The 16,965-nt window shown below is 36.5% G+C and overlaps 1 protein-coding gene and 1 pseudogene across 2 annotated transcripts in view; one reads left to right on the top strand and one right to left on the bottom strand.

Moving 5' to 3' along the window:
• Nucleotides 1-16,965, bottom strand: part of BRWD3 (bromodomain and WD repeat domain containing 3) — a 137,085-nt gene that overhangs the window by 24,865 nt on the left and 95,255 nt on the right. For both annotated transcript variants that reach the window (XM_050776288.1, XM_050776289.1), the window contains 7 exons: nucleotides 15,326-15,475; nucleotides 13,299-13,375; nucleotides 10,571-10,739; nucleotides 9,353-9,466; nucleotides 5,812-5,919; nucleotides 2,585-2,709; nucleotides 1,427-1,509 (listed from right to left, as the gene is read on the bottom strand). In XM_050776288.1, the coding sequence (XP_050632245.1) occupies nucleotides 1,427-1,509; nucleotides 2,585-2,709; nucleotides 5,812-5,919; nucleotides 9,353-9,466; nucleotides 10,571-10,739; nucleotides 13,299-13,375; nucleotides 15,326-15,475 (826 nt within the window). The remainder of the gene's footprint in view (nucleotides 1-1,426; nucleotides 1,510-2,584; nucleotides 2,710-5,811; nucleotides 5,920-9,352; nucleotides 9,467-10,570; nucleotides 10,740-13,298; nucleotides 13,376-15,325; nucleotides 15,476-16,965) is intronic.
• On the top strand, nucleotides 15,579-16,637 carry LOC126946766 (proteasome subunit alpha type-1-like; annotated as a pseudogene).

Consider the following 16,965-nt stretch of genomic DNA (forward strand, 5'->3'; position numbering starts at 1 on the left):
AGATTCACCGACAGCACGCACAGTGTGCCTGGAAAAGCTGCAGACACTCAACGCCAGCCTGTGAAAGCAGCTGGGAAAGGGGATATACCCTGCAAAGTCACAGGGATGGAGCTGCCCAAGAGCATGGGAACCCACCTCTTTCATCAGCGTGACCTGGATGTGAGACATGGAGTCAGAGGAGATCATTTGGGAGCTTTAAAATTTGACTGTCCCACTGGATTTCAGATTTGCATGGAGCCTTCAGTCCCTTTGTTTTGGCCAATTTCTCCCATTTGGAATGGGTGTATTTATCCAATGCCTGTACCCCCATTATATCTAGCAAGTAACAAACTTGTTCATAGGCAGAAGTGACTTGCCTTGTCTCAGATGATACTTTGTACGTGGACTTTTGAGTTAATGCTGGAATGAGTTAAGACTTTGGGGGACTGTTGATTGGTTTTGAAATGAGGACATGAGATTTGGGAGGGTCCAGGGGCTGAATGACATGGCTAGGCTCTGTGTCCCCACCATAATCTCATCTTGAAATCTAATCCCCTGGCATCCGGGGAGGGACTTGGTGGGAGCTGATTGGATTATAGGGGCAATTTCCCTCGTGCTGTTCTCGTGATAGTAAGTGAGTTTTCACAAGATCTGATGGTTTGAAAGTGTGGCACTTCCCCTTCTAACTCTGTCTCCTGCAGCCATATGAAGAAAGTCTTGCTTCCCTTTTGCCTTCTGCCATGATTGTAAATTTCCTAAGGCCTCCCGAGTCATGTGGAACTGTGAAATAAACAATTTTTTCTTTATAAATTACCCAGTCTCAGGTAGTATCTTTATAGCAGTGTGAAAATGAACTAATACGTATGGCTACAATTAGATTTTTAAAATTCAGGCCAAAGTAATTAAGTGTGCAAAAAAGTCAATAGTTTAAAAATCCTTATGTTCTGTATTGTATTGTTACACAATAGAGCTATAAGCAAATTTCTTTAACTTTTAAAATGTTTTCCTTTACATTATTGTTATACTGTTTTTTATAATCAAAAAAGAAAAGGAAGGAAGGTAAAGGAGCAAAAGAGGGTGGGAAGGTGACAGGGAGGGAAACAAAGATGGAAGAAGGAAAAAAGGAAACAAATCACAATCAGTAATCATCTGTTTTAGAACCTAAGTGTAAAGTGCTCTATTTTAGGGCAACTGACATTTGCGAATTTTCTTTATATTCCTATTTGTATACTAATAGAGTGGATATTTGCAGAAGGTTTAGAGATTATATGCCACATACAATGTGCATGAGAAATAACTAAAAGGAAATTTTAACTTAAGTTTTCTAGTTTCTCTGATAGCTTTTTTCAGCTAAATGATAAGCTAGTTTCTTTCTGTTCAATCACAGTTAAAAAGTTACTTACTATACATAAGCTTAATAGTTATTAAAAAACAATTCTATACTTACCAATCTGCCAGTTCCTTTCTTTGGCTTCATTATAAAACTGATGTAGCACAAGGAAGTCAATGACATCTGGCATGTCATGATACCTATACAGAAAATAAAGCACATATGAATCAATATAGAGATATAACAATATATGTTGCTAAATGTCCAAGGATATGTTTATTGTAGACCCATTAAGAAAATTGTGCAAACCTCACAGTCCCTAGAAATGCCTTTACTTAAACACCATCTTATCTGATCTGTTTGAGAGTGCCCTGCCTACTGTCATATTACTTTAAAAATATAAAGATGCTAATACAGGTTTATAAACATTAATATGAGGTATTTTATATTAAGGAGTATGAATTAATGTTCTTTAATCTCCTTACATTTTAAACTCAGCTTCACATAAAGAGTCTCTGACTTATTATTCCTGTTATTATTAACAGAAATAAAAGCAACTACCGGCCGGGTGCGGTGGCTCAAGCCTGTAATCCCAGCACTTTGGGAGGCCGAGACGGGCGGATCACGACGTCAGGAGTTCGAGACCATCCTGGCTAACACGGTGAAACCCCTTCTCTACTAAAAAATACAAAAAACTAGCCGGGCGAGGTGGTGGGCGCCTGTAGTCCCAGCTACTCGGGAGGCTGAGGCAGGAGAATGGCGTAAAAACCCGGGAGGCGGAGCTTGCAATGAGCTGAGATCCGGCCACTGCACTCCAGCCTGGGCGACACAGCAAGACTCCGTCTCAAAAAAAAAAAAAAAAAAAAAAAAGCAACTACCATGTTTCAAACATTCGATTAGGGAATTATAAAGGTTTATCTTTGATGCCTCACAACAATCTTTAGGAAGAGATTACCATTTCCATTTTACAAATGAAGACACAAATTCAGAGAGGTTAAGTAACTTGCTTATGAACCTATCTATCTAACTATCCATAACATAAATACATACACACACACACACACACACACACACACACACACACACACACACACACAAATATAAATAAAATGGAGAAACAAACTAGGAATTAAACTCTGGTCTTTATAATTCTAAACCCTGTAGTACAGAATGCTATAGTGTTTTCTCTCCCATTGAGCCCTGTACTCTGTAGAATATACAATAGGTATTAAAATACACACACTCAAACACAGAGAACCAGAGATAACTACTCACTTAATGGAAAAAGATTCTCCAGTCATTTTGCCTGAAATTGGGTCCAGAAATGCAAGCTTCAAGCAGCACAGTGTGGGTGGGCCAACCTCATATTTGATTCCTACAATCTTAACAAACTCTTGCTCCTATTCATGAGAATACCAATAAATTATTACTTTCAATATAAATAATTACTTAACATTTGCATAGTATTTCATTATTACTTGAATAATTTATTAATATCTGAAGATTCTCTAAATGCCGGGCACTACACTAAGTGTTAAAGGTAATAAGACATGGCTCTTAACTCTTAATAGCAGGTTGTAGTTTAGTGCAAGGATCTAAACCAAGAATGAGCAGCCACATCACCTGGGGAAATGCTTCAAATTTAATGTTCTGAAATCCTATACCTATAGAATCGAATTCTATGTTTGGGGTACAGCTTGGTAATATATCTATTTTGGAAAAACTCCCTAGTGCAGTATGATGCTCTGGTTAAAAATCACTCCCCTAGCAAAAACACAGTATGTAAGCATACAGGTATATATGTACGTGTACATGTTTGGGGTGAAGACTTATACTTTTTAATATCTACAACATTATCTTTTTTGTTGTTTTTGTTTTACTTTAGATTCATGGGGTACACGTGCAGGTTTGTTACATGGATATATTGCATAATGGTGGGGTTTGAGTTTCTAGTGTACCCATCCTCCAAAGAGTAACCATTGTACCAAATAGCTAATTTTTTAAACCCTATCCCTCTCCTAATCTCCCTTCCTTTGGAGTCCCCAGTGTCTATCATTTCCATCTACATGTCCAATTGTCCAACTGTTTAGTACCCATTTGTAAGTGAGGGCATGTAGTATTTGATTTTTTGTTTTTTAGCTGTTTTACTGACAATAATGGCCTTCAGCTTCATCTATGTTGCTGTAAAGGCCATGATCTCATTTTTTTATAGCTACATAGTATTCCATGATGTATATGTACATTTTTTTTTATCCAGTCTACCACTGACGGGCATCTAGATTGATTCCATGTCTTTGCTATTGTGAATAGTGCTATGATGAACATGCGTGTGCATGTGTCTTCACGGTAGAACAATTTATATTCCTTTGGATATACATCCAGTAATGGAATTTGGGTAGTTCTACTTTAAGTTTTCTGAGAAATCTCCAGACTGCTTTCCACAGTGGCTGAACTAATTCACATTCCCACCAGTAGTGGATAAGTATTCTCCCCTCTCCACAACCTCACAAGCATCTGTTTGTTTGTTTTGACTTTTTAATAATACCCATTCTGACTGGTGTGAGATGGTATCTTGTGGTTTTGATTTGCATTTCCCTAATGATAAGTGATGTTTTAGCATTTTTTCACATGTTTGTTGGCCACTTACACATTTTCTTTTAAGAAGTGTCTGTTCATGTCCTTTATCCATTTTTTAATGAGATTGTTTGTTTTTATGCTTGTTAAGTTCCTTATAGATTCTGGATATGATCTTACAATAATCATACACATTCACTAATTATTAGTCACATTTAACTGATGGCAAAACTGATCTTTGTAGGTATAGGGTCCTGCTTAAAGTTATATACTAGCATATAGCAGAGCTACAATTGAAATCCAGGTCTTATTCCAAAGGCTAAGCTCATTTACCACATATAAGCTGCTCCTACAATTTCCTAGAACAACAAGGTTAGGATAAAAAGAAAGAACTTGGCTGGATGCGGCAGCTCATTCCTGTAATCCCAGCACTTTTGGAGGCCAAGGAGGGTGGATCACCTGAGGTCAGGAGTTTGAGACCGGCCTGGCCAACATGGTGAAACCCCATCTTTACTAAAAAGGCAAAAATTAGACAGGCGTGGTAGTGGGCGCCTGTAATCCCAGCTACTCGAGAGGCTGAGGCAGGAGAATTGCTTGCACCTGGGAGGCAGAGGTTGCAGTGAGTGGAGATCGCTCTACTGCACTCCAGCCTAGGTGACAGAGCAAGACTCTGTTTTTTTTAAAAAAAAAAAAAAAAAAAGAAATCACATGTTTTATTCAGTCCTGTGAATCTAAAGAAGAACTCAACTTTTACTTGATGCAGAATAGATGGAAGCTGTCCCTATCTTCCAGAAGATGATTATGTAAAGCTCACGTGATAAGCTACTTTACCACCTGATGACATTAATAAAAAGTTTTACAAACATCTAAATCAAATCTTTATTTTAATAAATATACATATTCTCAGCTGGGCATGGTGGCTCATGCCTGTATCCCAGCACTTTGGGAAGCTGAGGTGGGTGGATCACGCTGAGGTCAGGAGTTCAAGACTAGCCTGGTCAACATGGCGAAATCCCGTCTCCAATAAAAATACAAAAATTAGCCAGGCGTGGTGGCATGTGCCTATAATCCCAACTACTCAGGAGGCTGAGGCAGAAGAATCACTTGAACCCTGGAGGCGGAGGTTGCAGTGAGGCGAGATAGGGCCACTGCACTCCAACCTGGGCAACAGAGTGAGACTCTGTCTCAAAAGAAATAAAAAATAAATAAATAAATATACATATTCTCTCTTATATCCTTCCTGTCAAGAATCATCACACAACCCTTCATTTACCTGGAAAACTATCATAAAATGGCCCTTTAGTCTCTTGTTCAGAAAACCAAACTGAAACACAAATAAACCTAGGTAGAAATGGTGGTGAATGTATACCTATGTCTGTCTGTATGTGCACGTGTGCATATATAGACACACATATATATATACAAATGAATGAAATATTTATTGACAAAATCATTCTCCATAAAGTATGGAGCCACATGGGTATTATATATGTAGCTACATGGGTAATATATTAAAACAGCTATTTTACAAAACACCATAAGTTTCGGGGCTTATTGTGATTTATCATATTTAATATATACCAAAGCTGTCAGAACCTTGAGAGTGTTTATAGTCTACACGCTCAGTTTATGAAGCATCCAGAACATACAAAGTTGCTGATTAGAGAAAATATCCACACAAGGGAATTCCTGCTTTGCTCTAATTATGGACTAGTATAGACTAGACAATAGAAAATAGCATACAAATTTTAAGAAACATATAAAATGTGATCCATAATATTCAGTTCTACAAGAGTATAGTACACCATCTTATCTTGGATACACAATCAACAGTGAAATATTCATAAAACTGAGGAAAAAAACCATGGGTAAGCAATTTAATTCCAAAGCTACTTCAATTGCATAGCTTATGAATTTGGCAAACTTACCCTGAGATCCATTTTGTTCCATGGCTGTTTTTGTAAATTAACACTGTATATTTTTGATTTCCTTACAGCCCGAACATAAGCTTCATGTCCTTGCCTAAAATAGATAAGCTAAAACAGAAAACATAAGGTATTAAACAGCAGCATCCTATATAACACTGTATGTCCAATATACATTCCTACAAACATCCTCTTCTGTTTGCAGAAAGAAATAATTATAATACTGAAAGACTTCATACAATAAAGGTTTCAAATTATGTTAATTCAGTACTCACGCCTATGTAGCCCTGTGCTCATTACCACATCATATAAACACAGTAAACACAGTCCTTTCCCTTCAATCAGCTTCATAAGTGTGCTGAAGAAGCAGAATCACGGAAAATGTACACAAAACTGGTCATATTTTAAAGTATATGTGCCCCTCCATATCCACAGCTTCTGCATCATCAAATCCAATCAACTGCAGGTTGAAAATATTTGATATTTTCTATAGATATAGATATATAAAACAACACAATTACGCCGGGCATGGAGGCTCACGCCTTTAATCCCAGAACTTTGGGAGGTTGAGGCAGGTGGATCACCTGAGGTCAGGAGTTCGAGATCAGCCTGACCAACGTTGCAAAACCCCGTCTCTAATAAAAATACAAAATTTAGCTGGGCGTGGTGACACATGCCTGTAATCCCAGCTGCTCGGGAGGCTGAGGCAGGAGAATCACTTGAACTCGGGAAGTGGAAGTTGCAGTGAGCCGAGATCACAACATTGCACTCCAACCTGGGCAACAAGAGCAAAACTCCCTCACAATAAATAAATAAATAAATAAATATATAAATGATGATACAAATAAAAAACCAGTATCGTATAACAACAATTAATACAGCATTTACATTGTATTAGGTATCATAATATAGAGATAATTTAAAGTATATAGGAGGATGTACATAGGTTATATGCAAATACTAGGCCTTTTATATAATGTCCTTGTAGATTCTGTTATTTGCAAGGGGTGCTAGAGCCAATTCTGTGTGGATACCAAAGGACAGCTATACTATACTTCAAATTATAACTGACACTCTATCAAAATTTTAATATTTAGTCTACACATTTCATATAAACAGTATAAATCACAGGTTAGTAAATGGAGTAATTTCAAGGCAAATTAAAAGTTGCCTGTTACAGGAGTTCATGTCAGAACTGGCATATTATGGAAGGAAAATGAATTCAATTACTTAATTCTTCAGCTCTTTAAGCCACCATTTACTATCGTTTTCTGTATTTATTACAAAAAGTTTCTTTTCCTCAAGTTTAAAAGCAGTGATAGAGGCTAGGCACAGTGGCTCACACCTGTAATCCCAGCACTTTGGGAGGCCGAGGCGGGCAGATCACCTGAGGTCAGGGGTTCGAGACCAGCCTGGCCAACATGGTGAAACTCTGTCTCTACTAAAAATACAAAACTTCGCTGGTCATGGTGGTGCACGCCTGTAATCCCAGCTACTCTGGAGGCTGAGGCAGGAGGATTGCTTTGAACCCAGGAGGCAGAGGTTGCAGTGAGCCAAGATAGCTCCACTGCACTCTAGCCTGGGCAACAGAGCAAGAGTCGGTCAAAAAAAAAAAAAAAAAAAGTAGTGATAGAGATAAGTAAATAGAAGAAAGTAACAAAAAATACCATATTATGAGATTTCTAAAATACATTAACATACTCTACCAATCAATACTAAGTTAGAATTTCTAATAGCTAAAAATTTGAGCAGAAAATAAAAAAGGTTTAAAATTAGTAAATAAAATAATTGTAAGGGTTAAAAACCAATAATACACGACATTAAGATATCCTTTATTATATATTCATTCCTGAACTCAACAAATACTGATCATTGAACATCTATGTATAGGCACTAGATGCTGTGATAAGGTATAAAAACATTTCCTCTAGGATATGGAAGCACATGTGGATATATAACTATAACGCAAGGTAGAATATATTATATATCAGAAGAGAAAGATAATTGAGGTAGAAAAGCTTATGAGGACAGAGGAACTGGTCAATGAAAAACAAGGACAACGTCCTGGAAAAGTTAGTATTTGAATTAGACCTTGAAAATGATAATTTTAAGAAGCAATGATCTGTGCGTAGGGATATCTAGGCAAGACAATAAAGGCTTAATAGTAAGATGAAGTAAAAAGTAATGTTGCCATTAAGAAATGAATTATATAAAAAGTGTATGTTTGCCTTTATAATTTCTTTAAAAACATTCTCTACATATTCATTGTCTGATTTACATACATCTTCCTCATTACCTGAAGAACTGTCTTCACCTCATATACATTAGTCTTGAAGCATATAAGGATATAGTAAGTTTAACAACATAGAGGAAAAGGAATTCAACCAAAGAATGGAGAAAAATGGTCCTTAGACAGGAGTCTCATCAGATCCTAGAGTGTATAGATCCTTGTTTTGTTCTATAAAGTTTTCTAAGGTAATTAAACATGACTCCTCTTCTGCCTCCAGAAAATAAAAACAGGCAATAACTATAAGAAATAGTGATTTGAGATATGCCAATAACATTTTACAAGTTCTCTGTTTTTAAGTATAGCATTCGTCAGAAAATATTTATTAACATAATTATGCAAACAAGCATTACTCAGAAGTCCAATACCTATAAGAAAACATCAAAAGAAACATTTAAAAATACCTAAAGATAATCAGCAGGTAATAATTTATTTGTAAGGCTATTTGATAGCTACTCTGATATAAGATCTCTATAAGAGGCAATTACAAAAAAGTTTTGTAAAATTTTTATTGTTCCCAAAATGTTTAGAGTCAATTTGCAAGGTTTTGCTCCTTCTGCTGCTGCAGTGACAATATTACATTTCTATTATCACTCTTAAATTTAAAACTGTGTAAAAACATTGAATCAATAAAAAAAAATTAGTATATCAGACAATATCCAAGCCAAAAAGAGTTCTAATGTTCCAATATTATTTTATTATTTTATAAAATAATACTAAATTTCAAAATAAAATGAAATTTTTTTACCAGGTAGAATTTTGATTAATTTTTGGCCAATAATAAATACGGCTATACTTGTCAATCACAGACTCAGAAAGAAAGACCTGTTTGCAAAATTACATTCCCCTACTCATTTAAAGGAGTAAATACCTTCTTGTGTACTTTCTTTCAGGTTGAACTTTTCTTTTAAAAAAAAATATTGGAACATGAATGAGGACTCAAAATACCACTCAATTCTACTAAGTGGCAATTCAGATTAAAATAAAGCCAATTATTTTCATGACTTCATAAGCTGATTAATTTATCTCCATATTCAATGAGCATCTAATAGACTGAAGCTACTGTGCCAGGCCCTACGAAGGATACAAAGATTAATACTGTTCAATCACCTTCCACAAGAAATATATAATTAAGCAGAGCAGATAAGATACTGTATATATTATTATAATGGAATTAGGAATATAAATATATTCAGACTGATTAAGGTTAGTGCTCTTGAGGCTACACAGAAAAAGGTTATAACAGGTAACAATTACCTCATCTCCCATTTGTGGAACAAATGGGGAACGTCGGGGTATAGTATCCAAGATCCACTGAGGGGCAAACCATTCTTCATTAGGCTCACCTGCCATAGAAACCAGTCCTCCTTTCTAAAACATAAAAACATGAACAGTATATGTATAAAACACAGTTCTCCAATACATAAAACACATAAACAATAGTATGAAAAATAGTAGGCAGAGAAGATTAAAAATTTCAGGATACAATGAAACCTAACGTATATAAATTTGAATGATTTTGCTTTATTACATACAACTTTTCTGGCAATAAAAAAATCCCGTTACTAAATTTTAACTGACAGGTAATAACTTGACACTATATACTACCTGAAAACCATAACTTTTACATATGTCTCTTGACTACCACATGAATTCAAATGTAAGAATAAGTTTTTGCCCATAAAATAGTGATAATCTAGAAAATAATTATGTCTACTAAAGCAAAAGACTACAGAACGTGTCTATAATCAATTTTGAAGTTAAAATTATAATAACTACATAAACCAAGTCTTTAAATCATTTAAATCAATTTATAGTAGGGAAAAGAAACTGTCACTGGGATGAAATAAAAACATAAAGGTAAGCCAGGCACAGTGGTACACAACAGTAGTCCCAGCTAACCAGGAGGCTGAGGTGGGACTATTGCTTGAGCCTAGCAGTTCGAGTCTGCAGTGTGTTGTGATTATGCCTGTGAATAGCCACTGCACTCCACTCTGGGCAACATAACGAGATCCCATCTCTCTAATAAAAACACCAAAAAACAATGGAATGGAGGAAAAGTCCTATACAATTTATCATACTCTTCCATGTTACAAGTTAAAAATGTTAAAAATTAGGACTCAAAATACCACATGACAAGAATAATAATGTTGTCAGATAAGAAATGTTATCAGATAGAGGTGACAAGAATAATAATTTTGTGAGACAGTAGTTTATTTTAGGACATTGCCACATTTTAACAAATGATTGTGAATATGTTTGAATAACAAATTGTAATGAAACATTCTAGCCTCTACCTTTGGTAACAGAAAAATTTCAAAAATTCTTTACATTTTGAAGTGAAACTACTTTTACTTACTTTCTCAGATGAAATGTTATTTTTAGAGAAAAGTCAATGTTACTATTAAATATTTAAGTATCAAAGGCAAAAAAACAAAAAATAACAAAAACAAAATAACTCATAAAGTTACAAACCTTCTTTCTAGTCTGCTTAGGTTTCTTTTGCCTTTCTTCTAGGGACTTCAAATTTTCCTCATCAGAGCTGCTGCATATTTTCCGTGTTGTCTGTCTCGTTTGTCTTTTTGGGGGTTGTAAATTTATTCCAGCATCTGCTGTCCAATCAGAATATTCACTTGATGAATCACTGTAAATAAATCAAAATTATGGATACCTAAGTACAGAAAAGGAGTAGTTTTACTTAATAATTGAAAGATCATACTGTAATCAAACAGCATTATAAATGACATGGCTGGATTTTGTTCTAACTTAAGAGAAAAAATATCAGCCAGGCACGGTGGCTCACACCTGTAATCCCAGCACTTTGGGAGGCCGAGGTGGGTGGATCACGAGATCAGGAGTTCGAGACCAGCCTGGCCAACATGGCAAAACCCTGTTTCTACTAAAAATACAAAAATTAGCCGGGTGTGGTGGCATATGCCTGTAGTCCCAGCTACTTGGGAGGCTGAGAGGGGAGAATCACTGGAATCCAAGAGGTGGAGATTGCAGTGAGCCAAGACCGCACCATTGCACTCCAGCCTGGGTGACCGTGAGACTCCATCTCAAAAAAAAAAAAAAAAAGAAAATCAATATAGAATTTCAATCATTATCTTAGTAATTTTAATGAAATCCTTCTTGGATTTCATTAAATCCAAGAAGGAATTAAAATCCCGTCCAAAATCACAAAAGCTTCTTCAAAATAAAAAAGCATCTTATTCTTGGAAATGTTGAAATGGGATTATTTTAAAACTGAAATAAATACATATACAGTCATATACAGTCATGTGTCACTTAACAAAGGCGATACCTTCAGAGAAATGCATCATGAGGTGATTTTGTCATTGTGTGAACATCATACAGAGTATACTTACACAAACGTAGACAGTATAGCCTACTACACAGCTATGCTATATAGTAGAGCCTATCGCTCCAAGGCTACAAATTTGTACAGCATGTGACTGTACTGAATATAGTTGGCAATTTTAACACAATGCTAAGTATATATCTACACAATACTAAGTTTATATCTACACATAGAAAAGGTACAGTAAAAATGTGGTGTAAAAGATTTTTAAAAATGTATACCTACATAGGGCACTTAAGATGAATGGAGTTTGTAGAACTGAAAGTTGCTGGTGGTGAGTCAGTGAGTGATGGTGAGTGAATGTGAAGACCTAGAAAATGACTGTACACTATTGAAGACTTTACAAACACTACACTTAGGTTACACTAAATTTATTTTAAAAACTTTTATTTCTTCAATAAGAAATTAATCTTAGCTTACTGTAACATTTTTACTTTATACTTTTTAGCTTTTTTTTTAACTTTTTGACTGTTTTGTAATAACGCTTAGCTTAAAACACATTGTACAGCCGTATTTTTTTTTTTTTTCTTGAGACAGAGTTTCGCTCTTGTTGCACAGGCTGGAGTGCAATGGCACAATCTCGGCTCACTGCAATCTCCACCTTGCGAGTTCAAGCAATTATCCTGCCTCAGCCTCCTTAGTAACTGGGATTACAGGCCTCCGCCACCTCGTCTGGATAATTTTTGTATTTTTAGTAGAGATGGGGTTTTACCATGTTGGCCAGGCTGGTCTCGAACACCTGACCTCAAGTGATCCTCCCGCCTCGGCCTCCAAAAGTGCTGGGATTACAGAAGTGAGCCACTACGCTCGGCAAATTTTTTCTTTATCTCTTTACTCTATAAGGCTTTTTTCTATTTTTAAGGTTTAATTTTTTTCAATTTTATTTTAAAACTTGATTTAAAAACTAAGACACAAACATTAGCCTAAGCCTACAGAGGGTCAGGATCATCAATATCACTGTCTTCCACCTCCACATCTTTTCCTGTTCCACTGGAAGGTATTCAAGGACAAAAACACATGGAGCTTTTATCTCCAATGATAATAATGCCTTCTTCTGGAATATCTCTTGGAGGACCTGACTGAGGATATTTTACAGTTAATAATTTATTACAGGTACGACAAGTACACTCTAAAATAACAACAAAAAGTATAGCATAAACTGAGCATATTGGTGTGCATCTGTACACCCTGCTACTCAGGAGGCTGAGCCTGAGGTGGGAGGACTGCTCGAGCCCAGGAGTTCAAGGCGTGCCTGGGCAACATAGCAAGACACCATCTCTAAAAGAATAGAAAATGAAATGAAGAAAACATAATAATATATAAGTATAGCATAGTAAATAAACCAGTAACATAGTTGTTTATTAAGTACTATATACTGTACATAACTGTATATGCTAAACTTTTGTATGGCTGACAGTTCAGCAAGTTAACTTACACCAGCATCCCCACAAACACGTGAATAATGCTTTGTGCTACAGTGTTACAATGGGTATGATGTCACTAGGTGACAGGAATTTTTCAGCTTCATTATGGGACCATCGTCATATGCACTCCGTCATTGGCTGAAAGATCATTATGCAGAGGGTGAATATGATTGCCAAGATGTAGAATCTTGGATTTAAAAAGAATCTTATTTTGTAGATGAAGAAACTAAAAGGCCCACAGTGACGTCAGAAAGATATTGGGAGAGCCAGGATCACATCAGGTCTCTCGGCTTCCAGCCAGTACCTTTTCTACTATAAAACACTATTTTAATTCTGATTTTACCAATTTCCTACAAGAACATAATTTCATATTAAAACTGTTCAATAAATTCGACCAAATTGAAATCATTAAAACTACCTGGAAGAACTTTCACTTTGCCATTCAACAACAGGATCCTCTACTGAAGCATCACTTGTGCCAACAGTTTCGTCTTCCTATAACAAAGAGCCAGCAATTAAGATATATGGATATTACCACCTAATGTATTTCTAGTTAAAAAACCGCTACCTATTTTACAGCATTTTTTGAATTCTGCCCTCAAAAAATACTCTCCTTAAAATGCACATAATTATTGTTCTAAGTATATCTGTAACTCACAACTAAGTCTACTAGGTATTTCTAAATTTCTGGCATCATTATCTTATTGATATAAAACATCTTTTTATGATTTCAAAGACTCAATAGATTTTTTAAGTCCAAATATAACCCTCTTAAATACATTAGAAACATTGTTTTAAAAATGCCTATATGTCTCTATCAAGTTAATATAATTACTCTCCACTAAAAATTTTAATTATATTTTTTATGTAAAATTTTAAATACAGTAGAGAGAACAGATAACCCGTGTACACAATCTCCAGTTTAGACAATAATTAACTTCCTATTTTATCTATACCCTCACCCACTGCCTTATACTCTTAGCATTAGTTTGATGCACATCATGACCAAAAAAACCATTTTAACCATAAATATGTATTAAGATTAGGATTTGTTTTAGAAGTACAACCATAATGCTGTTACCACATTACATGTAAAAGGGAGCATCAGGCCAGGCACAGTGGCTCATCCCTGTAGTCCCAGCACTTTGGAAGGCCAAGGCAGGCAGATCACCTGAGGTCAGGAGTTCGAGACCAGTCTGACCAACATGGTGAAACCCTGTCTCTACTAAAAATACAAAAATTAGCAGGGCATGGTGGCATGCACCTGTAGTCCTAGATACTTCGGAGGACGAGACAGGAGGATTGCTTGAACCTGGGAGGTGGGGGCTGCAGTCAGCTGAGATTGAGCCACTGCACTCCAGCCTGGGCAACAGAACAAGACTCTGTCTTCTGCTTGTTTGTTTGTTTTTGTCTTTTTTAAAAGGGTGGGGGGAGCATCAGTTCCTGAACAGTGATCATTCTTTTAAGATCAAGATTTCATACGGGTGGGGGTGGGGCATGAATGGAGGACATCTTTGATAACAGTTTAAGAACTGTGAATGGGGCCAGGTGCAGTGGCTCATGCCTGCAATCCTAGCACTTTGGGAGGCCGAGGCGGGCAGATGACCTGAAGTCAGGAGTTCAAGATCAGCCTGGCCAACAGGGTGAAACCCTGGCTCTACTAAAAATACAAAAATTAGCCATGCATGGTGGCGCATGCCTGTAATCCCAGCTACTGGGGAGGCCGAGGCAGGAGAATCTCTTGAACTTGGGAGACAGAGGTTGCAGTGAGCCAAGTACGTGTCACTGCACTCCGGCCTGGGGACAGAGCAAGACTCCATCTCAAAAAAAAAAAAAAAAAAAGAATTGGGAATGGCACGCGAATGACAGTACCATATATTGTCAATGCATGATTAAACCTTCATTATGCATTTAACAATGAAAGCTGTTAAGAGAACAAAAAGACTGGAGAACAGAAGAACAAGATGAAAAGAAGCTATACTCTTTATTCATTACCATGAAAAAGGTAGATCTGAGAAAAATCAACACTCAATGATCTCCATGAGAGGTGAAGTCAATAATAACAAAAAATGTGTATATTATGTTGATTAGATAGCCAAACAGTTCTGAAACTGTGGAACTTATTAAAGTTCTTTATATTTCGCTCCTTTCCATTTCTAGGCTGATTTCCTCTTAAACTCTTTTTTTCATTGTGTCAAAGGCAAACTCTTGCTGGCATATTTGATACCCTCACAAAGACAGCATCTGAGGTACAAATCCAAGAAGACACCTAAAGGAATTAAATATGCCCAAATATACCTACTAAATGTATTATTAATGAACAAATCTCTTACAAGAATATAATTAAAATAATTTTCTATTAAAGAAGTGACCCTTAAACCCAAATGGATGATACGAACTGGGAAACAAAAAACTACATCAAATAAATAATAGTATATATCTAACCTCTGAGGAGCTGTCTGAGTCTTCCTGTACACCTGAATTTTGACATGAAGGTTGTGAATTATGCTCTATGTTGGACCGTGTTTGGTAAGTATGTTGACGTTTGCGCTGTGTCCTTCGTAAAGAACGCCCACAGCTAGGCTCATAATCATTCTGTAAAAGAGAATAATAATAAATTTTAAAAAAGGAAAATCTCAGTAAACACACAAGGAACATATATAAAGGAAATTAGGTGGGGGGTAGGGGTGAGTAGGAGATGAGAATAAGTTCCCCTAAAGAAAGCCAACATATAACTATATTTATACATATTTAACCCACTTTCCACTAATATTGATCACTCTCCTATTTTGTAAACCTTGTGAAAAATTAAAGACAGTGCTGAAAAGTCTGGGTTGCAAAGTCCCACAGACTTCTCTGTACACTGCAGAGTGATAGTTTAGGCAGCAACTCCTTGATCCTCAGTTTTGCCAGAGGCTGCAACCAGACCTGTGCCGGAACCACGTTTGGAAACCAGTATGACAATGATATCATTGTCTGGAGCAGGATTCATCAAACTGACTATGCAATGGAAGCTGTTAAACAAGGTTCAGCCACAGTTGGTCTGAAATCAAAAACCCATGCACTATTGATTGCATTGAAAAGGGCACCATCGGAGCTTGCAGCTCATCAGAAAATATTCTCCATGTTGACAACCATATTAGTATCTCAACTGCAGGGCTTACTGATGATGGTAGACTGTTATGTAATTTTATGTGCCAGGAGTGTTTCAATTCCAGATTTGTATCCGATAGACCACTTCCTGTGTCTTCTCTTGTATCTCTAATTGGAAGCAAGACCCAAATATCAACACAACAATACGGCTGGAGACCATATGGTGTTGGGCCACTTATTGCTGGGTATGTTGATATGGGCCTCGCATTTTCCAAACTTGGCCATCTGCTGACTATTTTGACTACAGAGCTATGTCCATTGGGACCCGTTCTCAGTCAGCTTGTACTTACTTGGAGAGACATATGTGCAAATTTATGGAATACAATTCAAATGAACTGGTTAAACATGGTCTGCATGCCTTAAGAGAGACAATTCCTGCAGAACAGGACATAACTACAAAAACGTTCCCATTGGAAATGCTGGTAAAAATTTGGAGTTTACAATGTATGATGATGATGATGATGATGATGATGATGATGATGATGATGATGTGTCTCCATTCCTGGAAGGTCTTGAAGAAAGGCCACAGAGAAAGGCACAGCCTGCTCAGCCTGCTGATGAACCAGCAGAAAAGGCTGAAGAACCAATGAAACATTGAGTGACAATCCAGCTGGCACAGCCTGCTCAACCTGCTGATCAACCAGCAGAAAAGGCTGATGAACCAATGGAACATTAAGTGATAAGCCAGCCTATGTATGTATTATCAAATACGTAATAATGCTGGAAGACATACTGATGATACTAATCATCAGTAGAATGGTAGTGGAATGGTATGTTTTAGGTGTCAGTCCAGATTTGAGCTTTTTCTAAGTAACCTCACTAAAACCATATAATGGTGTACATTTTTCTTTGAGATGTCTATATAATCATTTTCTAGAAAGTACAGGTATCTGTACTAATGTTTTTATATGAAAAAAGTAAGTGTCTTTGTG

This window comes from Macaca thibetana, chromosome X (genome assembly GCF_024542745.1).
Source record: "Macaca thibetana thibetana isolate TM-01 chromosome X, ASM2454274v1, whole genome shotgun sequence".
NCBI lineage: Eukaryota > Metazoa > Chordata > Mammalia > Primates > Cercopithecidae > Macaca > Macaca thibetana.